This window comes from Rissa tridactyla, chromosome 6 (genome assembly GCF_028500815.1).
Source record: "Rissa tridactyla isolate bRisTri1 chromosome 6, bRisTri1.patW.cur.20221130, whole genome shotgun sequence".
NCBI lineage: Eukaryota > Metazoa > Chordata > Aves > Charadriiformes > Laridae > Rissa > Rissa tridactyla.
Genome location: NC_071471.1, coordinates 4160870 through 4186530, shown reverse-complemented (window position 1 = coordinate 4186530; position 25661 = coordinate 4160870). Strand labels below are relative to the sequence as shown.

Genomic DNA, 25661 nt, shown 5'->3' with positions numbered 1-25661 from the left:
TTGCCTGACATTTAGTCTCAAAACAGCGGTACTTTTAAGTGCCATTGAAGATTATTTATTTTTAATAATGTCCCTGTTCATAAATAAATTAGAAAAGCTATGAGATGTACTTAAAATAGTTCACTGTGTTTCCAAATGCCCTTAATACATACAGAAATTATAGGTGTGCGTGTGTATCTAAAATACAGGGAATTCCGTGCGTTCGCTGTTGGAAAAAAAACACTCAAATTTTTAGTCTTGAATTTCTGTTAATGTACAAACTGTTTTCTAATTTCGTTTTGTGATTCATCTTAATTATAAATTTAGTCACTCTAAATTTTTCATGAGCTTGGGTGACTTTTCACTAGAGACTGATTTGCCTCTCTCTCCTCGCTGTAAATCATGAAAAACTTTGCACTATGGAGCTCAGTGGAAAACATTTCCCTGTAAAAATCAGTAGAGATGAAGCAACCACTTCTGCTTTTTTAAATTGCATGGCCTGATCCTCTTCCTCTTGGAAGCTCATGGGCATCTTTTGGTTTTGATTTTTTTTTTTTTTCCTGATCTGGAAATTAGGTCATGTATAAATAAAGCTGATTAAGTTGTTTTGTGGCAAAAATATTCCCACTAAAAAACTAAATTTCATCAAAATGCACATTTTTAGTGAGGAAATGTTTATTTCTAAGAGGAGTAATTAACATGTAAAATAAAGCAGAGGATTTCAGTTTTGAATGATGTTTCTGGGGAAACTGGAAAAATTAGTTTTCCGTTTTTGAAGTTGAAGATAATATGCATAGAGTTGGGGATCTGCATCCCCATTACTATGCTTTTTGTTCATCTAGTGATATTTTAAAAGGGAAAGAAAGGCAGGGCCATGTTAATAGTCACTCTAGCAATCTGCACAATTTCCCAGAGGCCTACAGAGAGAGGAGCAGCACCTGAACGATGACTGGTTATAAATTTGTTTGTTTTATGAAGGCTTTTCTTCTTCCTTCAAGGAGACACCTTAGTACTGTGGTAGAAAAGAAGGCAGCTGATGGGACTATAATTCATATTCCAATGAAAAATAGTTGCACAAGGTGAAAAAAAATGAAAGGAGTCCTTGTCAGAGGCAGCTGTGGATAATATTTTTGTGATTATCGTGAAATGGTGTTCTTTGGAAATGAGCTTATCAATTCTCTTCATTTTGTGGGTTGCTTTTTGAGAACATTGGTTTCTTAATGGTTCCTAGCTCTGTACAAGCAGCCATTTGAGACCTGGTGATTGAGAATAGAATTAGGTTGGGAATAAAGTCAATAAAAAGCTTTACAGATTCAACCACTTCGAAATTTCCTTGAAACTCTCGAGTGTTTTTGAAACAAAGTTGTCTCGAATAGCGAGCGTTTCCAACTTGTTTCTGTCACTGGGAAAATGCAGCAAAGCCGCGCAAGCTAGGAAGCAATTAAATGTATTACTGCCAGCTGAAGGAAAGCCTAAATCCTGATTGTTTTCCTTCTCCTTCCAGATGAAGGGTCCATTTAATAGGACTTCTTAGAAAGGAAAAGTTTGCTTTGTCAAGTCTAGATCCTGCTGCTTTGTTAGACCTTTCAAGAAATGGACGTGTTCTCCATCTCCAGACCTGCTTCTACGATGAGTCCTGGTGGGAACGCTTCTCTTTTCCTCTTGCTCCAACTCAGCTGGAGGTATTGAAGGGGTTTTGGCGATGTGGGGTAGCAATAGCAAGGCGTTGTACAAGATGTACGTGTGGCTCAATCTGAATCGACACAACGTTTATTTGTTTGTTTATTCTGTACTTTCTGCCATAAGGATGCCACGGAGAAGGATATTTTGTACACGTTTTGGTGACAGGCAAATTGAGTCAAAGGCTGCAACAAATGTGAGCCATGTAAATGAAATGCTTCATTTATCAGTGATTCAGGAGATCTGCATCATTCATGTGCTTCAAGGGTTACAAGTCAAGCAGTTTTTAGCAAGCTGCTAATCCGCTATGCTTGCTATATAGCTATAGTTGCTTGCGATCCCAGGAGTTCCAGCAAATGCTCATACAATCTGATTAACATGGTTCACATACAAAGGGCGCTGGCCTGGGGACTACCGCGTCTCATTAATGGAAATGAATTTTTCATGCCATGGCTGCTATGCCTGTGTGTTAAGCCTTTCATTTCTTTTTCCATTTCCGTCTTTTTTTCTGTGGGTATTTTTGGTTTGTTTGTTGGTTTGGGTTTTTTCTTTAGGCAGAAATGTCTGTATGGATTTTAACAATTGGTTATGTTACAGGTTTGAGGTTTTTTGGTTTTGCATACTGGTATTATTTTAACTAAGAAACAGATGTATCATCAGCAGGAAAAAAAAAAAAAAGGAGAGAGATGGCATACGTTTGTGTTCCTATTGAACCCTTTAGCTCTGACTGAATGCTTGATGAGCTCAGTTTAAGGACGAGGCGACTGCATCCGTTCTTGGCAGCGGTGCCGCTGAGTGGGAGATTGGAGCAGGTGATCCCACAGGTCCTTGACAGCCAGCGTTTCTGTGCTCCTGTGAATTGTCACCTTTTCAAGTGTAACTTCTCATAATTAAGAGAATTAGTGTAATCGACATATCGCTCTATCTTTTTAAGAAATGTAATGTATTCTATGGTGACATGAATCCTCTTCTGTTTTATAGCTGAAAGCAGGGAAGAGAGGGCTTAGTCTTCTCCCAAAGCTGTCGCTTAGAGTATTTTTGGATTAGTGTTGCTTTTTAAAGGAAATTGGAGAGAGGAAGTGATAGTACATATTAGCTGGTATGCAAAGCATACTCAGTGACTGGTCATCCACAGCTGCTGTTCCATGGCATTTGCTACTTAAGGGGTTTGGTGTCAGCAGATTGTCATTTTCTGATTAATATTACTGTGTTGAAAAGTTCCCAGACACCACTAGCTGTCTCGTACAAGAACGTGTACCTGAACATGGGTATCCAGCATCTTGCAAGATCATCAACGTGTGTTTAGCTGATGGTATAAAGCTGAATTAGCACAAGCTATCAGTCCTTCTGTTCATGCACAATTCCTGCTTTAGATGGGAAGTGCTGAAATACCTCTAAGCATCAGTTATATAGTTTATAGCCTACTTTAACTCAGTATACTAAACTACATGTTTCTTGAATGTGTCTTTTTTGTTCTTCTCATAATGCAGACTTTGCTTATCTTCAGTTGCTAATGTCTCTAAATCAAAAAGGACTACAGCGTAAACAATTTAAGCTCTAACAGCTGTGCACAAACCCTGGCCTAGTGTAAAAGAACGAGAAGGTTTATTAAAAGTTTTTCCTCTAAAGCAGCTGATCTGTTTATTTTAGATTGTGAAGTATGTATCGTGCTCCTCTCCTAAGGCTGCTCTATTCGTGGTCAAGAATTATTATGTTTACTTCTGAAGAAATTATTGCCATAACTTCATTATATAGGCTAACAGTATTAATAAGAACTGCTGAGAGTTCAGCCTAATAGCAATCTATGATAAATTCGATGTATATGAAAGTTTGTCAACTTGTAGGTGTCAAAAATGACGATAACAGACTGAGATTGAGAATTGAGGTAGTCTTTAGGATAATGGACTTCTAGTTTATTTAATGTAATACCCTCGTCTTCGTAAATCTCAGCAAGGCAGAGAGACGTCTGTAAGTGATGATAGGGAGCCCATCAAAGAGGGGCTGAAGCTAAAACCGTAGGCTGAGCAGCTCTGCCTCTTCTCCTAATGCTGTGGTTACAGGTGGGTAGGACTTGGCTGAACGCAGCATCAAATCTAGCTGCTTTTTGGGACTTAATTCCGGAGGGGCTGACATCAAAGTGTACAGTACTCCTGGAAAGCCACTGAACCCACATGTATTACTGATATATAGAGCTTTACGTGTAGATTTATTTCATCACAGGTCTTAAGCGTGTTTGCAGAGAGAGTGATACTCAACTAAAGGAACAAATCAGTTTTTAATTTAAGATGCTTCCACACTGAATTCAATGCTGGCTGATGTGGAAAGGCTGCGTCAAGAGTGGCGGAACTGCCTAACAGATAGGTATGCAGACGGAGCAGTGGAAAACAGGGATGTGTCTCTTGATTTTTATCCCCAGAAACCCGCTGAGGATTCCTCTGTTGACCTGAACTAACACACCTTGGATTTTCTTTTAAAGAGAAATCATAAACTCATTTCAGCATGTAGACACTGGCGAATTCAGGATGCTGAATGTCACACCATGTTGACTATGTGTGAAATAACATGTTGTGATAAATTCACAGGAATTGTACACCATGCAAAATTACACCTCCGGGCAGACTCAAATGACCAAACGCCGACATTTCTCAAACTTGACAGCTTATTTTCAGTGGAGATTTAGAGAAAAAAAGGTCAAAGGACACCAAACATATTACTACTCCACTCTTTGCCGATAGCTATAGCAGCACTAAATCTTCTAATGTTACATCTTATGGCAAATTAAGGTTGCCTCGTTTAGGTCCTAGAAACAGGAGTAATGGCTTGAAGGCTTCATGACCACAGTATGCGGAAACAACCTTGAGTTGTGTATATCATACGCGGGGTTGCTGCAGCTTAACGGCTTCAGCAAATGTCCCCTTGCCTCGCCAGGAGCGGAATCGGGACCTGATAACGCGTGAATAGCTCGATTGCCTTCTGACAGGAATCTGGAGCATCGGTGGGCCTCGGCGTGTGCATACGGGTATATAAATGTGCTTTTATAAACATGTTCCCATCTTGGGTTGCAGTAGCGGTTGCCATGGCAACATCACTCTGTGTACTTGAGCTTTAACATTCGCGAGTTCACCCAGAAAATAAATTTGGCGTGATTATGAAGTAAACTTGCATGTTTTCTGAATTCTTTGGATACAGATAGTTGAAAAAAGCAGAAAATTATGTTACTGCCTTACTCTGTTTTCTGCTATAAACCATGCACAGAATCATTAAAGCTGTCATCTATCAAAATATAGTAAAATTCCAATAAAGCTAAATTGTAAATGTTGCCATCTTCAGCTCCATAATATATTATTTTTAGGACTCCATGTCATTGTTGAAATTGATAAAACTCTATAAAACCCCACTGAGCAAGAAATGAAAAAAAATTTTTTCTAGAAAATGTACCCTGAAATAAGGATTTTTTCTTTTTTTTTTTTAAGTACTGACCTATTTTCTACAGCGAGTTAGAAGACCACAGGACGGTGACAAACAGAAACGTGTTATTTGTTGTGTACCAGTATTTTAAATGTATCATTTAAAATGTGGTTTTGTAAAAAAAAAAAATACTTTTGACATGAGATATTAGGTCTTCATATGTCCTGTGTATCTCAGATTTCCATGTGAAATCTTAATAATAAGAAGATTTGTCTTCTATAACTAGATAAATTTGTGGCATTTATCCTAAGGTCTGAAAACCAGCTTAGATCATCTGATTTACGCACCGGTCGCAAGTGGTGTTCCCGGGGGCTCAGCGCTGGGGCCGGTTCTATTTAATATCTTTATCAACGACCTGGACGAGGGGAATTGAGTGGACCCTCAGTAAGTTTACAGACGACACCAGGTTGGGCAGGAGCGTTCATCCGCTGGAGCGTAGGAAGGCTGTACAGAGGGATCTGGACAGGCTGGATCGACGGGCCGAGGCCAATGGTATGAGGTTCAACAGGGCCAAGTGACGGGTCCTGCACTTGGGTGACACCAACCCCATGCAGAGATACAGGCTTGGGGCAGAGTGGCTGGAGAGCTGCCTGGCAGAAAAGGACGTGGGGGTCTTGGTCATCTGCTGTCTGAATACGAGCCAGCAGTGTGCCCAGGTGGCCCAGAGGGCCAGCAGCATCCTGGCCTGTGTCAGGAACAGTGTGGTGAGCAGGACTAGGCAAGTGATAGTCCCCCTGTATTGGACACTGGTGAGGCCCCACCTCAAGGGCTGTGTCCAGTTTTGGGCCCCTCACCACAAAAAAGACATGGAGGTGCTGGAGCGTGTCCAGAGGAGGGCGACGGAGCTGGTGAGGGGTCTGGAGCACAAGTGCTGTGAGGAGCAGCTGAGGGAGCTGGGGGTGTTCAGCCTGGAGAAGAGGAGGCTGAGGGGAGACCTTCTCGCTCTCTACAGCTCCCTGAAAGGAGGGGGTAGCCAGGGGGGGTGGGTCTCTTCTCCCAAGGAACAGGCGATAGGACAAGAGGAAACGGCCTCAAGTTGCACCAAGGGAGGTTTAGGATGGATATTAGGAAAAATTTTTACACTGAAAGTATTATTAAGCATTGGACCAGGCTGCCCAGGGAAGTGGTGGAATCACCATTCCTAGAAGTATTTAAGAGACGGGTAGACGTGGTGCTGAGGGACGTGGGTTAGTGGTGGTTTTGTCAGAGTTAGGTTGATGGTTGGACTCAGTGATCTTACAGGTTTTTTCCAACCTAGCCAATTCTATGATCCTATCTTGTGAATCACCAGGAGTAGCAGGGGGTTTGCAGATGAAGTCCATTCTGTTCTTCTCTCTCCTCCAGGCCACTGTCAGTTGTGGCCAGCCCTAGCTCTGTTGTGGGAACAGAAATTGTGTACAGATCAGTCACACATGCAGGTTTTATACAGGAAGCTTTTGTCTTCATTCTTTTTAAAACCAGATTTGCAATATTTTATTTTTTTTTTTGTCTCATGTGTAGTGATTTGTATACTTGAGATCATTCTGCTTGGAGATGGCATGTCCTAAAGTGTCCAAGTTGCTTAAGAGCTGGTTTCCTTTTAGAAGAGACTTGAGTGCAACTTGTTGTCTGCAATCTATATTTTTACTGAAAGGTGGTCTTAGGTCCTGAGCGTGTCCCATGCTTGCAGGTCTGCTGCCTGCTGCGTCCCCTTGTCAGGGGGCAGATCCCTTCAGGGGACAGAGTGAAATTGCAGGGCTCACTCGTGTCCGTAATCTTACCTTTGAACTAGCCTAAGGCGAGGTAATCTTGGATCCTAACTGCTTGTTGTAGCTCGTCCATAAAAGTGACTCTTCTGGGGTTTGGTTTTGTTTTTTTTTTTCTAAAAAGACATGGATTGAAATCACATAATAATTTGTAATGTTGGTTTGCACATTTCAAGTATAGGAGACTCCCATTAGCACAATTCCTTAGAGTGTAGTAGCTTTCAAACGTGCAGTTCTCAAATTTTCAAAGTTAAAATTACTTTGCTTTTTTACAATAATTTAAACGTTCCTGGCTGTAATTACCGAGCAAAAAGATACTGAAAAAAAATCCAAGCGAAATGTGCCCAAACCAAGGACTGGCAACGTAAAAATTTCCAAAGCAGAAATGAGTCATATAAAATTAACTTTCTTAAGAACTGCTAGGGCCTGTTATTGCAGCTATCGCTGTCAGCATTTTCAAGTTAAACACCGTTTACAATAATTCTATTTCACATAAAATTCAACTATGAGCTTAAATGCAAATGCCCCAATAATAGTTTTTGTCTTGGTAAAGCTTTGTGTTTTATTTCTTTCAGAGGCAATTATAATGTCTGGGGAAATGTAATGCAAAAATATATTATTGATGAAAACTTGAATTTGTAAAAAAAGTAGGCAAAGTGAATACTAGGTTAGCATACTGGCTGTTGGTTATGAGGATAAACGAGAAAAGGGAAAAATTAAGATGTTCAACGGACAGTTTGGAGTGGGTTGATTGCTCTGCGAGAAGGGGGGGTTGCTGCTAACCCCCCCAGGTGCCACTGGGCCTGAGGGGGCCGGGGACTTCAACGGGGGACTTCACCCAGGATGCACTGGCGGCTGCAGTTCAAACCAGACCGTGCCTGAAACACACGGCTAAAATGTCTTTTTTTGCAGGAAACTTACTCCTCCTCCTTGTAAGTGCATCCCTTTTGAATGTGTTTTGTTTGTTGTAAGTGTGTAATGTCTCCGAAACAGGGATAAGAACCGCAGCACTGAGGGACGCTGGGTGTCAGCTGGGCTTTCCCCACCCCATCAGCTCTCGTGGCTCCCCGGGAAGCCAAGGAGGAGATGCTGGAGCTGGGTGGCAGCTCCAGCTGCAGGGACGGGAGGAGCGGGGGGCTTTGGGCAGGGCTGGGGAGGACAGGGCTGCTGTGGAGGAGCAGGGCCCGGCGGGACGGGGATGGCCGGGAGCTCAGGCAGAGGTGTGGGGAGGAGGTTGGGGCAGGAGAGGGCCGGCGGTGGGGCTGCGGCCTAGCGCAAGTGAGCAAAGGCGTAGGGCGTCATTTCTTCCCCTTGCACCTTGTTTAAGAGCAGTGGGTAGACGCACATACACGACACATCCCTCCTGGTGCTCAGAGTCCTGTTTCTCCATCCGCTTTTTTGCTTTTAGAAACACTGCAATCGTGTCCAGTGCCCTCCCCCAGGAGAACAGCGGGGCCTGAGTGTGGAGCCCAAAGGAAGGATGAGTGATTAATTTGTGGACTAAGGAACTGGTGTGTGTATGCTGGGGGGGGGCTTCTCCCTCCTTGTTTGAGGCAGTTGTTCTGATGTTTGCAAATGAGTGTGGTAAGGAGTGAGCAGCTAGAAAACTGATCTGGAGGGAAAAGCCGTTCTGAGGGAAAACAGAAGCAAAGCAAAGGCAGCAATGCAGCAAGTACCACAAGAAATGCACAGGCTTCCTAACAGAGCCATTTATACTGATCTGATTACACTGCAGTTTTAATAAACCTCCTAGGTAGGCTATGTACGTATCACAGATGCTGTTAGCTACTAGAAGTTCAGTAAATATTTCTGAGTTCTGTGTCAGGCAAATAGGTATTTGCAAACTAAACATGTCTGAGGATGGAAAAGATCTGTGTTAGCAATACATGCCCAGCATATTAGAGACCAGCTGAGTCTGCCTCATCTCTATGTGATAGCTGTCTGCTGGGTGACAAGGAGCTGCCTAACAATTCTTCTTTCCCTCGGCCCCAGGACTTAGAGGTTCTGAAAAGGCAGTAGGCAAATACATCTGTGTGTCCCCCTGTGCGCCTGGATGGCCCAGGATATTCTAGCTCCAGCGGCTGACGCATTTGATCACTGCTTTGACAGGCAAGTTAACTCTTCCTTCCAACTGGCCATCACTGTTTGCAAGTCTTATCAATCAAGGTGGATTATAGACCCTGTTCTTGTCAGGTAGTCAACCTTTGTGTTAATGGTATCCTGGTCCACACGGCCATTCCTGATATAATAAAATAGAGACCTTATTGCAGCCTTCCAGTACCTAAAGGGGCTACAGGAAATCTGGGGAGGGACTCTTTTCAGGGAGAGTAGTGATAGGACCAGGTGTAACAATTTTAAACTGGAAGAGGGGAGATTGGATTAGTTATTGGGAAGAAATTCTTTGCTGTGAGGGCGGTGAGCCCCTGGCCCAGGTTGCCCAGAGAAGCTGTGGCTGCCCCATCCCTGGAGGGGTTCAAGGCCAGGTTGGACGGGGCTTGGAGCAACCTGGGCTGGTGGGAGGTGTCCCTGCCCAGGGCAGGGGGTGGCACTGGATGTGAATGTGAACAACTGTTTTGTTCATATGGTTTCATACAGTGGTTGTACAGAGTGACAAGGAACTTAGTTGTCCTACTATAGCTGCACTGGTTGCCCGGCCCATATCCCAAACGTGAGGGAAGGGAGAAATCATTACTGCAGAAAATAAAGGAAGTGATGATGGAAATATCAGATTATTTTTTAATTACAGTGTAGTGTAATGTTGCTGTTGACAAGGGCATCATAATCTCTTCTGCAAACAACGTTTGTCGGGGATTTATAACTCCAAAGAAATTTGTCTAGGCTTGAAACTTGGCATCATCTTATTTAACAAAGTACTAAACTGTTGTCATATACACTTTAAAGGCTTGTATGTGTGGTGGGTGTTGATTTCCGCAATAAGTGCAGCTATTTGCCCTTCAAAGAGGTGACATTACATCTGCTTTGGGGGTTTGCCTAGGGGCAAAAAGATTACAAGGACTTAAAGCAAACACCCTCTGTATAGAGGATACCAGAAGAAAATCAAAGTGAAAGAACCTTTAAAATGAGATTAGCCAACAAGCCTGGATTTCTGGTTTTGTGACTACACAAAGAAGCCGCAATGCCTTTAGTACAGTTCCTGGGTAGAGCGTGGTGCCTTTTCAGTAATGAAGACTAAATGGCCCAAGAAGGCATTTGCTATGGGCAGCATGTGAACGCTTGCCACTCTTCCTGCTGTGAATGAGCCTGCTAATTGTCTCTGCTATTTAGGAACTGGATTAAATAACTACAGCACTGGTCACAAAGAATTTACTGTAATATATTCGTATTGGTCTTTCCTTGTTAGTTTCCTAAAATGTTTGTATAAGCTGTTGGGGAGGTATTAGAGAGTGGCACAGATACAGATGTAACACCTTTCATGTGGTCTGTTTTATATAGTTTTCAGAGGCTTCGTCGATAAGGGATTGAATCAGGAAAGCTATCACAAAAAGCGTTTCTGGTTGTTTCCTAACAAGGTGTACCTATCGGGATGTAAATGCGTTATTTTTAAGATCAAAGAATAGGTAGATAGTTTTGAAATGGGCTCGTTAAAGCAATAATGATCTGATAAAGCTGACTTTCCTGATTTCTGGTGTACAGTTAATTGAAAGGACATTTAGCGTTAATTTGCTACCTCTCTACAAATGTTCTCTCCACAAGTATAGAAATGCACATCAACTTTATTGGTCTTATGCTTGGTTCTGTCCAGTGTTCCAGAGTTTATGATCCCCTTTGCTGTCCCTACAGGATGGGTTTAAAGCTCACTCGGTGCGCATTCAGACTTCTGGCACTTCGCAGTTGCTCTTTTATCTTTATAATAAAACATGTATTTAACAACAATTAAATGTTGAAGCAGCTTGCTGGCAGATGGAATGGATTTTCTATCTCCTGAAGTTTTCAAAAGTGTCTTTCAAAAATATGTTCATTTTGTGGTCTGTGTTATAGAGAAGACTGAACTAGAGTACCATAGTGATTTTTCTTGACTTCATGGTTTATCCGTAGTTCTATTTTCTATTTTTTTTGTTATTCTCTATGTGGTGTTTTCTTTATCTTTCTAATTCCTACCTAAAATACATTTAATACATAATCTTTAAGTCACTTCTACTTCCTTAACCATCCAAATACTAAATATAGAACTGGTGATATAGATTATGTGGCACAAATGATTTGTGCCTTGAGAATCAGGAGATGCCCTTCTAAAATCGGTGACGGCATAGTTAAATACACTGCGGGCCCTAATCTCAGATACTTAAATAAGTCGTGCTGTGTCCTTACACTCAAATAACGAATTTAGCAATAGTAGTAGAAAAAGTGAAGACGTTAAATGGGGTTACTCTTGCATTCTTTCCGTTCTTTAACTAAAGCACGTGTGTTGCTAAGAGGATCCCATACACCAAAGATGGGTCTCGAATATAAAACTGAATTGAATATTGATTTTTATTTTAGTTCATTCAGTTGTTTGGTTTTTTTTCCTGGAGTAAGGTAACTGGTTTTGGTGCTTTGTATGAAAATTGAATTGCAGAGATACTAAGCTGTGGAGTGTGGTTACTTCTCATCTGCATTAACAACCATTTAAAGAAATTTCATGAGATTTTTTATTATATGCTTATGTGTAGATTTAAATGACCTTTATTAATACACTCCATTGAACAATAACATACACTTTTAAAATGTCATAAATGCAGAGAAAGCTTAATTACTGTGAATATGCAGTGGTCACCATTTATAAGCGCAGCAAGATTAACATTTGCCATGCAGCTGCATCTGAAAAACTGCCTTAATGCCTTTTCTATGCGTAATATTTGTAGTAATCAGTTAAGGGTTTATTTATTTAGCTAAAGCTGTTTGTATGACTAGTAATTCTTGAGTCAAAATTATGTATTTATGGAATACAGTAATGATTTATTTTGTTCTTAAAGGACAAAACACTCGCCTTTAAATTAATTTCTATTAAAAAGCAGTATGAAATGGACTTGGAAAGGTGAGGTTATTGGGCAACTGTTATTATCTACTTGTGACCTCCATCACTGATGTTTTGCAAATTAATCCCTCCACCCACAGAACAGGAGGAGACAGGGTGAAAAGGGCAGATAAATAGTTTGAAAATTGTTTAGCTCAACTTTCCAAAGAGTATTAATGAATCACTTGATGTCCAGTTGGTGCTTGGTAAGAAGCTTAGTGCACCGGGGATCGGTTCTGGGGCCGATACTACTAAACATCTTCCTTAACAACCTGGTTGAGGAGGCAGTGAGCTCCCTTGAGAAATCTCATGGTGATGCCCAGCTGTGGGGGGTGGGGGAAGAGGTTGACCTGCTGGATTGTAGAGCTACACTCCAGAGGGACCTTCACAAACCTGAGGGCAGCTTTTCTCACTAATTGGAGGTGCTTTAGTTTAGCTCACTCTAAACTCCGTTGCTTCTACTCCATATGGAAAAATCTGGCCTATGGGCAGAGCATTGATTTGCAAAGTATATGCAATAGCTACACTCGAAACGCGTACCTCAAGTTACGGGCTCTCTTGACTGTTCCTAGGCTGCCTGACAGTTATGGGCAAGGGATATTTATACGGCTGTACAAGGAAATAGGACCTGAAAATTGGTATCATACAGAGGAAGACAGTCTGTCAGTGGACAATAGGCTGTTTCATTATATCAGTGCTTTCTAACGTTTTGCTCTCTCTGAAGAGAGCTTCAAAAAGCTAAATTCTACTTTGCCATTAGAGTAGGTTCATCTATTATGTGCCCTCAATAGTGTTATCTGGAAGTAAGTCTGAGAGAAAGAAAACGCCTTAAGATGTAAAACTGGAGGGATAATGTAGTGTTGTAGGTGTCAGTCTGATATCCATCACTGCGAGAGGTTTCATAGCTTCATCTTCATTTTATTCTAATTGATGAGCGAGTCTGATGTTTGAAAAGCCCTAAATTACAGATGCTTATGTGATGGAGTAGCTATTGTCAAGGTATGGAGGGAAATGGCACCCTATTGTTGCAGTCTGTTAAAAATGATTTGTTGAAAATTGACTTTGAATGTTTGTACTGGAGGTCAGAGTTCCCTTTAGAGGGCTCATACTTCCATAGAACTATCTAGAAGCGCCGCAGATACGCCTTGCTGTTAAAGGAATGATTTTGATATAAATACTTACCTGGCAGCGCTTTTGATTCATTAAAATGGCAAAAATAAGTGGAGCAAAGCAGCTGGGACAATTTCTAAGTAAATTCATCAGTCATTCAGGAACTATGCATTTAAAATACCTCTAAATAATAGAATGTTCCATCTAAATGGAGGCCTTTTATTGATGTGTAAGTACAGTGTCACCCTGAAATTTCCTTTTTAACTTATCTTTTCCTTGTGTTTAGAATCAGATCAGGCAAGCTATATTATTTCTACTTTTTCAACTTTATTTTAACAGCATTATTTTAACAGCATTATTTTGTATGGTGTGTGAAATGAAATTGATACACACAGTTGTTAAGCTTTAAAATTACTTTCAGGTAGCAAATAATTGTTTTGGAAACTCTGTGCCTTCGCTCAATTTTTTAATATTATCTGGGGGACTGACAAAATAATAGGGTAACTTTTGTGTTTTGCCATTGTCACTTGAAAAATCCCCTTTATTCATATTCTTACAATATGTTGTAATCCTTTATAAATATCTTCTTTCCCCTCTGACGATGTTCATGAAACTGCTCATCCTATAAAAGAAGACAGAACGATGGAAACAGAAATAGTGAGAACCCAGTTTTTGCTTTTTATTAGATATGTTTGGTTCTCCCAGGTTTGCAAAGAATAAATAATTTATTTATGTAGACATAAGGAAACAAACATTTATTTATTATTTTTTTAAATTTTGTTTTAATAGATAAAAAGATGGCTTATCACAAAGTGAATGCAGACCAGAGAGCACAGGGGCACTCTCCGTACCTTGACAACGATGAGCTCCAAGCCACAGCGCTGGAACTGGAATGGGACATGGAAAAAGAGCTGGAGGAGCCTGGCTTTGACCATTTCCGACTGGGTGGTGCGGTCCAGCATCACCTGGGAAACTCGCAGAGCCCTGACCTTGATCTCGAGCCCATCCAGCCATCATCTTCTCCAAAGGGAAGATTCCAGCGGCTTCAGGAAGACCCCGACTACATCTCACACTATACGAGACAAGCACCAAAGAGCAACCGCTGCAATTTTTTTCGGATACTGAAAGTATTTTGCACTGCTTTGATTTTATTTATTTTTGGAATTGTGATAGGATATTATGCACGCAAGAAATGCCCTTCTCTCCCAACGTCTCAAGAACCAAATAACCTTCATATCTACCATGAAATTCTCAAGGAAATCAAAGCTGAAAATATTCAACGGATTTACAGGTATGTACCTTCACATGTTTTTGTCTAAATGCAGAGTGCCGATTTTAAGACTTCTTGTGGTTTTTTTTTTTATGTGGAATCTTATTTGCAAACCTTGACTTTATCTTCATGTTCAGTTTTCTCATAACGCTTGGGAAGCTTTCATAAACCTATACAAAACTACAGTAATTTTTAGCAATGTGAATTTTGATTTTTTGCTCTGATAACACTCTGTAGCTAAATATATTAAAATTATCTTTAATGTACATGGATCAAAAACCATAGATAATTCAAAGTGAATAGAAATATAGACAATAGACGAGCTGTCCTAGACTCAGTCGATTGTCAACTAACTATGTCAAAAAGCAGGATTTTAGATGGTGTTTTGTAATATTTGGTACTTTAAGAAATCCCCATGTAGTGTCTTGCAAATAAATGAATCCTGGCTTTTGTTTTTCAATCTACACAGTGAAGTAAACCTTTAGTCTGCATGGGTGGGTTTAGGAGGGGAAAAATTGATCTCTGAAAGACTGTGATTTTTTATTTTTTTTTTTCTCTTTAGTACCTGTTTTATGACTATAAAATGTTCTAAAATATCTACTGTCTGGGTTTGGTTTTTGGTCTGCCTTTTGTTTTTTTATCCATGTGGAATTTTTTCACTGCTTTGAAAGTTTCTATAACACGTTTGTGTCGGAGTATAATCACTTTTCTGTAGCAGTGAATGTGGAAGAAACTAGGTTTTCCTGCCAACTTTTGAAAGTTATTTCTATATGGGACGGGCAGATGAGCTTGTTTCTGGCTTCTGGAACTGCAAGTTCCTTTTTATGGTAAAGGAAACGCGTTGCAGATTTTTTTTGAACCGTAGCTGTTCAGTAGCAGCAGATCTTACATACGCTACCTGAGGTTGGAAAGGATTGTTGTCATGGACATCCAAAGAGTTGTTCTTGAGTAAATCAGAAACACATTGAAAGTAACCACAGGAGTCTTCTATCATAATTTGTCTTTTATTATATTTGCTAAAGCAAGCCTAAAATCCTGAAGTTGTTAGTACCATGTTTTGAGCCAATACTGTTACTAAATTCAAGGGAAAAAGTATGTATGAAGGTTTTAATGTCAGTTTTCATGCGCAGAATTGACACTACTATATACAAATCTGATTTTTTTTCATAGTGGGAAAGGGTATAGGTGATGAAAAATGTTGGCTCTGGTAAAAAATTAACCTCTTTGTCTTCTCAGATAGTAAATTGAACCAAATTCTGTCGTTAGGCTTAGTCATGAACAAAGTATTGGAATAAACTAGGCCCTACTGATTGGGTATTACACAAATTACAGCAAATTGTGGAGAACTCTGTCAGTCTCAGGATAATTCTCCAATTCTTTGTGTTCAGGGACTGGGAATCATTTGCCATTTTATTATTTCAAAGAGTGGTTTAAAAACATCCCTCTTCAAACTCTTCATCACTTCACAAAGTATTTCAGCTAGCTATTCAGATATTGGTGAGAATCTGGAGTTCAGGTAAAAGGAATTACATGAATACTTTTGTAACTTAAAAATCTTACGTAGTTGCTATCCTTTAATTAACATAATTCTTAGCATTTGGTTAACTTGGTAATTTTTTTTCTACCTAATAGCATGATTTCAACAAATGTAATCAAGTATTAATTCATCTACCTATCAATTCTGTATATTAATATATAATCAATGCTTTTAGTATACTGCATTACCCACAAGGTTTTTCTTAACCCAACATTTTGATCTGAGACAGTTTTTATCTCATCTTGTGTTGAGTTGATTTCCCTCAACATCTGTTTGGCAAGAGTCAGAGCCGCCGCAATGAAACCCGCGTCTATGTAGCCTCACAAATATAGAACACGCAACATATGTTGCTTGGGGAAAAAAAAAAAAGCCCAAACCTGACAAAATCAATATTTGCTATTGTAAGACTTCTTTCAATATAATATACTTTGAGTTACTATGAGTAAGTGGCAGCTGCTTAGCTTGCAATTTCTAAATGTTACTGAGAATGACGTTAATTTAATTTTCTTCGTTTACTACTTAGATCAGGCTCAATAATGCTAAGGGATTTTGCTAACAGTTCTGGTAAAGGACTTAGAAGACAAACGTATAAAAGACACAGCAGGGCCAGTCATATCGCCCAAGCAGACATCACCTTAACGTGCTTGGGGGTCTGGGGTGGGAACTCCCTATTGGGATGAAATCTGCTCAGGCAGACAAAGCTTTGAGGATTGGGACCCTCTGGGCTTCTAAAGAGGCTGTGGAAGCGCACAGGGAAACTTGAGTTGATTTTGCTGGGATTCGGACTGGATTCTGTGCGAGTTGAAGGAAGCCTCTCTGCCAGTCTGTGTTAGGAATGGAGAATCATGTAGGTAGTTTGTCTGCACGGTTTGCTGAAATGGGAGATGCAGGCGTTCCTGTCCACCTTCTCCAGTGGAGGCTCTTGGTAGGAGCTCGTGTGTTGGTCTTCCGTCGGTCCTTTACTGGCCATCTACACCAGCCAGGTCCACGTTACACATTTTTCACGGTAGATGTACTAGGAGTCAGTAGGTAAGACAAGTCAATGTTGGCTTTTATTCCTTCAACTTGGCAGCTTGCTTCCCGTAAAACACCAATGCTACAGAAACTCAGTACAGTTTAGCATGGTTGTAATTACTGGCCTTGTCCAAGTTGCCTAATTAATGATAAAGCCTAAGTAAAGATTATCTCTGTAAGCCTTTTTGAACCCCCACCCTCTGTAGGGAAGTGCTTATAGTGTTGACAATAAAAAGCAGAAATCGGTTTTCTCCTGATGTTTCAGAGATTTCAAGAGGACTTAGGTTGTCAGAGGTGCCTGAGAAAGGGGGAAAGCTGTCACCACAAAAAACATGAAGAGTTTTCCTTACCCTGCACTTGGTGTTTTACGTGCTGGCAAAAATTAGGACAAATATTGTTAATAGTATTCAATCAGTAAATCTTACATTTTAGGAGCGTGAATGCTAAATTTTCTCATCTAAATATTCATTAGAGAAGCAACCTGCTCCGTAGTACGGGCAGAGTCAGAACTGGTAAAAAAAAAAAGACAGAATTCTGCAAACATCACTGAGCTGATAGGAATCTAGTAGTATTCTGTCTGTGCCATGAATATGACTTCTCTTCAGTTTTCTCTTGGAAGATAAATGGAAAGGTTTTAGTTCAAGTCTGGTGTAACTTAGCTCCCACAAGCCTTCAGGGTGAACATAAAAAGGGCATAAATCCCACATCCAAAAGAGACCAGGTGGAAGTTGAGATACAGAATACCTCAGGCACTGTTTAAAATTATATCCGTAACCAGCAGAATGTACCGGAGCAACACAGATGGACAAAGCTGGTAAAATTTATAGGCTGGAAGTAGGCTATCTCCTGGGACAGCGAGGTTGAGACTCCACGGCAAGACTGAGTTCTCAGAGCCCTTTTAGAGCGAGCGTGTCAAGAGGGCATAGCTGGAGAGAAGTCACCTGTGCTTGGAGTCCGCGGTCTTGCTCCCTGTGGAATGTGTCCGCAGCTCCGCAATCTAATTGTTAGAATAGGAAAAGTCCTGTTTTCAAACATGATGAATGCGTTTAGATGTGTAGGTCTCTAAAGTTTGTAATAAATGCTTAAAGTCATAAGAGGTAGACTTTTAAAAATACAGAAACACCCGACAATTTTGCTAAGCACACTGTTGAACTCTCAAAAGTAAACGAGCCCAATAGTCAATGAAAACTGATGGTTTTTAAGCTACTTCTTAAAATGGTATTCAATTTTCTAAAATCACTTTAAGTGCATTTGAAAATTCAGCGGTTTTTTACTTTTTGCTGTATATAAGAAGTGAGGTGCTAAAGTTGTGTATCTTCATCCTGGTGTTGTGCATCTGCTAGATGCAGGTTAGCTATGCAATAAGTAGAATTTTTTTATTTTTTTTTTTTTTCCCCAAATGAAAGACGAGTGTGCTGTTTGTGCTGTGTAGTGTTCCCTCTGCCTCCTGGCTGATTTTTTTCTTGCTGTACCTTCAGGACACGACAAGGGAAAAAATCTGAGACACGCTGGTCTGGAGTTAGAGGGAGCATTGTCACTGACTTCAAGGTTACTGTCACCAACTGCCAAGGTTTTGGTCATCATATATGTCGCTAAGCTTTTATATTTTTGAATAGTAAACAGTTGAGTTTTGTGCAAAATGAACTTCAGGTGTTTTCAGTTAAGGTTTGAGTTGAATATTGTTAACAAAATCTAAAGGGACAAGGTAATGAAAGCACAAAAAGTAGCAAAAATACAGTCTCTTTAAAGACCTATAATATTGTAATAACTACTGCTCTCCAATTTGTCATCTTTTTCTTGAAGAAAATACATTGTGTTGCATGTTTAACAGTGCAGAGCATTTCAATAGGGGAAATTTGAAAGGTGGTATTTTTATTTTATTTTATATGAAATTATTTCAATTTTGCCTTTCCAAAACCATGTAAAAATTAAACAGTCCTAATTTGTTTTGAGAACTTGGGGCCATCATATTTATTTTAAAATTTTGAGGTTGACTTCTGTAAATTAAACTGCTAAACAAAGATTCATGTTGAATAGTAAGTGTAATGAAAAATGGACAGTTGCGGTGATGTCGATGGTAATTCTAGCTATGCCTTATTTATCAGAATAGTTAATTCTCTCAAATGCTATTTTTAAAATTCTAATACTCCTGTACGGTTGGTGAAAGGAATTACACAGTATGTCTTGGTTACTGTCAGATTCACGGTCCTCTTGGATACATTTCTCCATGATTAAGACTGGGGAGCCACAGACAGAAGAGTCTTTGCTTTGCTCTTCATCCAGTCTGTGGAGCAGCTCCTACATTTCAGCTCTGCTTTTCATCCTGTATATTCTCACTCAAATGCTTTCTTCGCTATCGGTTTTTCACCCCTTCAAGCTATAGGGAGGTTTAAATCCCTTTGTAATACATCTCGTTGTAACTAACTGTCCTTTGGAGGCATATCTGTTCCTCCTTCCAGCTGGTAATATCACCTGCAGAATCTCACAAATCCATCTCTGGCAAGAATTGATTTGTCACTGGTGCCTGGTGCCATCCATAACTTAAGCTTAATTCTTCAAAGGGCTTTGGGAGAGTAGACAGCAACTGCTCTCCTGTGCGGTTGTGGCCAAAGAAAGAAAAGTGCCTACGCAGTGCGAAAAGGACTTGTTTTTTCTGAAAGTGAGAAACTTCCAGACCCAAGTGTTGCTTGTTCCTGATCAGTTATAATCAGTATCCTTAAAAACCTGCAGCTTCACACCTTTTTGTTGGGTCAAGCCTGTGAAACAGACCTAGCAAGCAAAGAGAGCCCCTTTGGAACTTCTTGGAAGATTTTGGTTCCAGAGATTTGGACTGGATTAAATTTACAGGCTGCTGCTTGGCAAAATTGACTTTGCTGTCCCAGGAGTGAGAAATCAGGGCAGGAGCAGAGCCTCTTGTTCCAAAGGAAGGGTACGAGGGGAGAAAGGAGAGCTCTGGTGACTGCTTCTCTTAGGAAAGACCTGTTTTGTCCCTACTCTTGTTAAGGTCCTCTGTTAATTAATAGCTACATACTGACCTCTATATGGCCGATGGCAGCAGTCTGCTGGCCTAGACCACTGCTCACTACTGCTCTTTGTGTCCTCTGTACACGAGCAAATTCTGTTTTTTGTCATGCCAACAGCTGAAAAATGCATTGCAAAAAGGAAATCTCTGTGGGAGCTCGTCCTGTTCCCTCCTCTGTATCAATCTCAGATGTTTATTGCGTTGCCACAGAAAATGCAAGTGTTGAATATAGTTCGACTGAGTCTGAAGTCCTGCCCACTACATCTTTAGAAATGGATGTTGGCACTTCCCTGGGTAAGCAGGAGCTAAGCAAGCTCTGTAGGTTTGTTTCATTCCCACACTCTGGGTAATCACTTGGGATTCTCTTTATTCACATGATAATTTTCAGTGTCTATTTATAAGTTCAAAGCCCCTTTTGAAAGGAGATAAGAGTAATGTCAAACAAGTGAAAGGTTCCCCCTTATCCTCCTGCTGCCTCCCTAGCGCAGAATGGCTCTGAGAACACGGGGAGGTGTCTTTTGTGGAAGAAAGATGGCCCGCGTGACCTGAGCAGTGTCTGTGGAACAGTGGCTCGATAAATTTAGGCTCCAGATACCCACTTATGTCAAATACGTATTTTATTTTTTTTTAAACCAAAAAAATTGGTTATATCTGTACTTCAGAGGTGTTAATAGAACGGCTTGCGGTTTTTATAGTTTTCTTTGGTTTCATTCAGTTTGCCTCTTTTTTCTTTTTTTAAATATGCCAAACATAGCGCACTCTTTTTTTTTTTTTTCCTGTAGAAGAAAGAATTAAGTCGGTATAATGCTTGAGAAGGAGGTGTAAGTTTGTTCCTGTTAGGGTCAGTTACAGCATATGCTTATGAAAATCCTCTTCCTTTTTGAAGAAACGTCTTAGCTTATGCTTTACTTACCATTATAAGGACGTGTTTCACGTTTCAAGTCCACCATGTGGTTCACTGAGAACAATTTTTCCTTTCAGTTGATTTTTTTAATGGTAACCATAAAAATATATTGATTTTTACATGTTTGATTTGGGAAATCATTTACAGTAAAGTCTGATATTTTTTTTTGTGTGTGTTATATACCATGTCCTTTGTAAATGAAGTACACAGTGTTGCCTTCAAATAATTTTTCTAAGCAATACACCAGTGTGATATAGTAATGAATCAGATCCAGTAAGCTGTGTATTCACATCAGCATAATAAGCAATGATTCCCTTGATAAATTTCCTTATCTGACGCAGCCCACATGAATGCTTCTGTCTTTTTCTTTTCTCAAAAAGAGCATACAGTTTTGTACTAGGGAAAATAGAAAGAAGATCACAATTGGGCCAATTTATCGATTAAGAAACTCTTCAAAGACAAAAATATTTTGTCTATGAGATGTAAGAAAATAAAAGCAAGCTTGCCAAACCTCTGAGACCTTCTCTCAAAAGAAGAGAAGCAGAAGGATTTGTGTCTTGTTTGTGATGTCCTGTGTGGACATCCCAGGTCATCGGTGTGAACACTGAGAATGAGGTTTTTGAGTGTTTTCTTATAAATGTATCATTCCAGAAAGTGTATTTTGCGGAACAGCAAAATGTATAGATAAGCTAATTGGGCATTTTTGAAGACGATTCTTTTTTAAAAAATTATTTATTTATTTATTTCATATATCCACCTGTTTTGTGGTACAGTGTCTGTTTCAAGGCAACATTCCCAGGCTCAGGGTGGAGATTTGGGAGGGGAACGTGGGGACAGCTCAGCACCGTTGAGAGGTTCCATGGGACACAGGGGACGGAAGGTCACAGTCCGGTTCTGCATTAGGTGGAACAGGACCTGACACCTGAACTTCTCCCATCGGGGTGCTTTCCTGCACATCTGCGTGTTAGTGCAGCGCCTCACATTTTCTAAGAAAGTCAACACTAGTTTATGATAGGCTATAGAGTAAAAATGAATTTTCCTGTGATCTCTTATTTTTGGATTGCATAATCTTCCTTATTTTCAAATTAAAGATTACCTCGCCGAAATTGCCTCGAAGTCATCATAGCACAAGTGTGGTTAGGGTTTAGAGAGAGAACCAATTTCCATGGCCATTATAGAGTCATAGAATTGCCTAGGTTGGAAGGGATCTTTCAGATCATCTAGTCCAACCATCAGCCTCTCTCAATCTACCTCTTTACCGTGATTGCTGAAAAGTGTGGGGCAATTTAGTCCCAATTAGAACAGCAGTTCTGAGTGGTGACGAGTACTACTTTTCATAAAAGATGATGAAAGGAGCTGTGCCAGCTTGGGTGAGGGAGTAATTTGCTTTTTTGAAGGTCTAGCATACCTCGCTCCTGCCTGCTTGGACTAATGCAGGGATCGCAGAGGGACTTGATGATACCTTGAATGTTCCCATTTGCTGGGCTGTCCCTGGGACATCTCCCTCTACCCTTTGCCTATTCATGCTGTTGGGAAAGCTCAAGTTTTCAGGGGATTGTTTCTGTTTCAACATGTCGAACTGGAACAGATGGTGAAACATCTAAGGAGTTTTAAAATTCCATACCTTTTAAAAAAACTTTTGGTGAGCGGTAGGCCCTGTGCTTGACTTCACCTGAAAAAGAGAGCACTTGACTAGACATTTCTGAGCGATGCTGACACTAGTGCTGGCTAAAAGGCAGCATTTAGAGGAAAAAGACTTATTTATGTTGCCATTCATCAGTTTTATAGGTGTAACCAAAACCATATTTCTTCTAACAGAAAGAATCTGAAGGAGGAAAGCATGTGGCTTGTTGAGATGACAACTGGTTTTCATTTTTGGCCAATTGCTTCCGCTGGGAAAATCCTAGAGGATGCAGAAATTGGACAAACTTGTCCTCCACTGTCCACTCCTTGCAACTCAAACAAGGAGAACCAACAATTTTGGCTGGTGGTCCCAGGGATGTACTTACAAAGATCCTGAGGAAAAAAACCTTCCAGAACAAAACCCCTTAACAATTTAATTAGTGGCACTAGATACCGACTATCTACTAATTGCGTGAACAACCGTAAGAGTTGGCTCCTGCTGAGTTAAGCGTGTTGGCTCACAGCTTCTTGGCGATACGGTGTGCTTAGAGGGTGGCTGCATTCTCCGAGGAGATGGTGGCACAGGGCATTGCAAAGAGTCGTCTTGTCAAATTTCTTAAGCGCCAAACGCTCGCAAATTCCTGTTTAGGATGCATCTCTCATCAGCGGAGTGTAAAACTGAAGCCTATTGGTACTCTTGAGATACGGCGTTTGAGTGGAGTGCTGTGATTCCACGGTATGCACTGCAACAATTAGCAATTAGTTTCCTGCCTGTACACATGAATCAAATTAACAAAGCCTCGAGGGGAAAGAGTTTTCTCGACCCTCTTTGGTGGTGCTTTGACATCCAGTTCCCCACAGTCAGCACCTATGACAGCTATTTACTAGAAGCCTGCTAATAAGTCAGACTGTTACGGAATTTACTGGGAGCAGCAGGACTGCAATTTGTTGTGCAGTATTAAGTTACTGTTCATGCAGCGCTTGTAACTGAAGGCTACTGAGGAGCATTGCTAGGCATCGATCGGGGATAATGAAATTGATATTGTCTGAATAATAATCAATTGTAATAATAGTCTTCTACAGTAGGCTTGCATTAAGGGGCTTCTATTCCCAGTTCAATTCTCTTTGAAAGCTGATGAGTTTCTGAAGTGTATTAGCTGCCAATCTGAAACAAATATGAAATGTATTGAGAAGTCGGGGCTTTTCCTGGTAATATTGGAACTTGTTCAGTGTTACACTTTTCAAAATTAAACAAGTTGGTTGGCTTTTTTGACTTTCTAGACTACTCTTTATGGACTAGAATTTAAATAATGCGGGAGGTCAGTATGTATGTCTGATTTTTCTCAGTCTCGACAATGGGTAATCTTTAAACGTGTGAGAAGTCTCATCCTTTATATAAGCCGATGTTTCCGTTGGACACATGTAATTGACACAAATTTACATACATATGACTTCCTGATGAACTAGTTCCTGCCCAAGTTAAAATATGGACTCATACTCCGCTTATTTTATAAGTATTTTTTCCAGGATGAAAAGGTTGAATTATTCCAGTTAAATGGAATTCTCTCTGTCCATTTTTCCTTTAGTAAAAAGTAAAAATTGAAAAGTCAATTGAAATGTCACTATCGAAACAAAGCGTTCAAATGGCTCAGAAGTAAAATTGTTTGGAAATCTTGTTTCTCATAAACCTCAGGATTTTTATTCCTAGTTGGGGAATTTTGTGTGTGTGGTGACATTTTCTGCCAAAGCAATCTCTGGTCCTCACCAACTTGATGTCTTTGTTTATCTTTCGTGAAAGTTGGTTACTTAACAGAATGGAGAAAATTCAGCAACTTCCATCTTTTCAGCTGTTTCGATGTTTTTCTTTCTTTTCTATAGTTTCCAGAGACTGCCTTGTACCAGTGCTGTCAGAATCATAAAAGCTCAGTATATGTAGTAGTCCTCAGGTCTTTCCCTTTCAGCGAGGAGCTAACATTTGAGGGTTTTATTCGTTTTACTTTTTTTAATGGGTGCTCAAACTTTATTAGCCCATAGGCAGATTAAGTGCGTTATGTGAGGGCTTAAGGGAAAAAGTCGCTGTTGCTGTGGGGGTTAGGACCCCATCAAAGATTGATTTCTCTCCAGCAACTTTCAGAAAGCTCTTCAGAGAGGAGTTTGTTTGAATGGTAGTATTTTTGCTGAGATCTGCGTCTAGAGAAAGGAAATAATTTGGGATGTCTCTCCTTTGGAAGCTCAGGTATACCTGAGGCTGAAGCAGTAATCCTCCTATATACTATAGAGTTGACCAAACGACCAAAGTTTTGAAGCATGTTGCCGTGACTCAACTATCCAATACTCCTGTTACACTCTGTGCAATGATACGTTTTGCTTCCATTCAAGTGGTGAACTGGAGCTTATAGACTGGAGAAGGCCAGAAGTTCGCCAAATACATGAAGAAGGGAGTTAGTGGGAAGAAAGACTGATAGTTAAAAAAGGGTAAGGAGTCCATGAAAATGTCAGTATGCCTTTGATGGCAATGGTTTTCTTTGTTGCAGCAGGACAGCTGTGATTTAGCAGAGGGCTCACATATTTGCAGTTACGATCGTGGCCGAGGCAGGAACATGTTCCCAGTGGTTCTGGAATCTCTTTCCTGTCGAAGGCTATGGGAGCCAAGGCTGATGCAGTGCAGATTGAGACCATTTAATTATTTAAATAGCTGGCTGAGTGCTATTTGCAAGCAAAAAGGTGGTAGTTCTGGGAAGTTGCTTGTTTCACGGCCATTTGTTAGTAATAGTTATTGAATGCTTTTGTTTTTAATAAATGCTAACCTAACCTAGGTGATGGACCCTGTGGTGTGCATTATTCAATAAATAGACAGGCTTAGCAAAAGGCCGTACAGTCATGAATAAAGTTTCCATTCCCTGTCAACTATTTAGGGAACAAAGCAAGAAACTGAATTATTCATAATATGCTTAGTGCAAGGCAAATGGAACCTGCCACTGTGTTGCTAGCGGTGCAAATACAAATGGTTCTCTTCTGTGTTATAATGCTTGTTTTTCTTTGCTAATATTTCTAAAAACTATTTAAGAAAATGAAACTCTGTGACAAAGAAGAGTTAAGTCTGCATAGGTCCTCAGAATCCTAGCCCAGACCTTGGTGGGGATTTTGGTTTTGAGTTATTTGGCCTATGTGCTAAAAAAGATAGATAAGACATTGTGTTTTGGAAGTTAATACGGGTATTCCTTTTGTTCTCGTGGAAAACTTGTTTTTGACTTTTAATTGAAATAAGTTTTGTAAAGGCTGTTTCCTATAGGCA

General features: G+C 40.2%; 1 protein-coding gene across 13 annotated transcripts in view; it reads left to right on the top strand.

The window, feature by feature from the left end:
- Window positions 1-25661, top strand: part of NAALADL2 (N-acetylated alpha-linked acidic dipeptidase like 2) — a 647972-nt gene that overhangs the window by 190893 nt on the left and 431418 nt on the right. For all 13 annotated transcript variants that reach the window (XR_008467120.1, XR_008467121.1, XM_054206722.1 and 10 more), the window contains one exon: window positions 13786-14287. Coding sequence is in view for 11 of the 13 variants with exons in the window: in XM_054206722.1 (XP_054062697.1) it covers window positions 13786-14287 (502 nt within the window). In the remaining 2 variants the exon portion in view is untranslated. The remainder of the gene's footprint in view (window positions 1-13785; window positions 14288-25661) is intronic.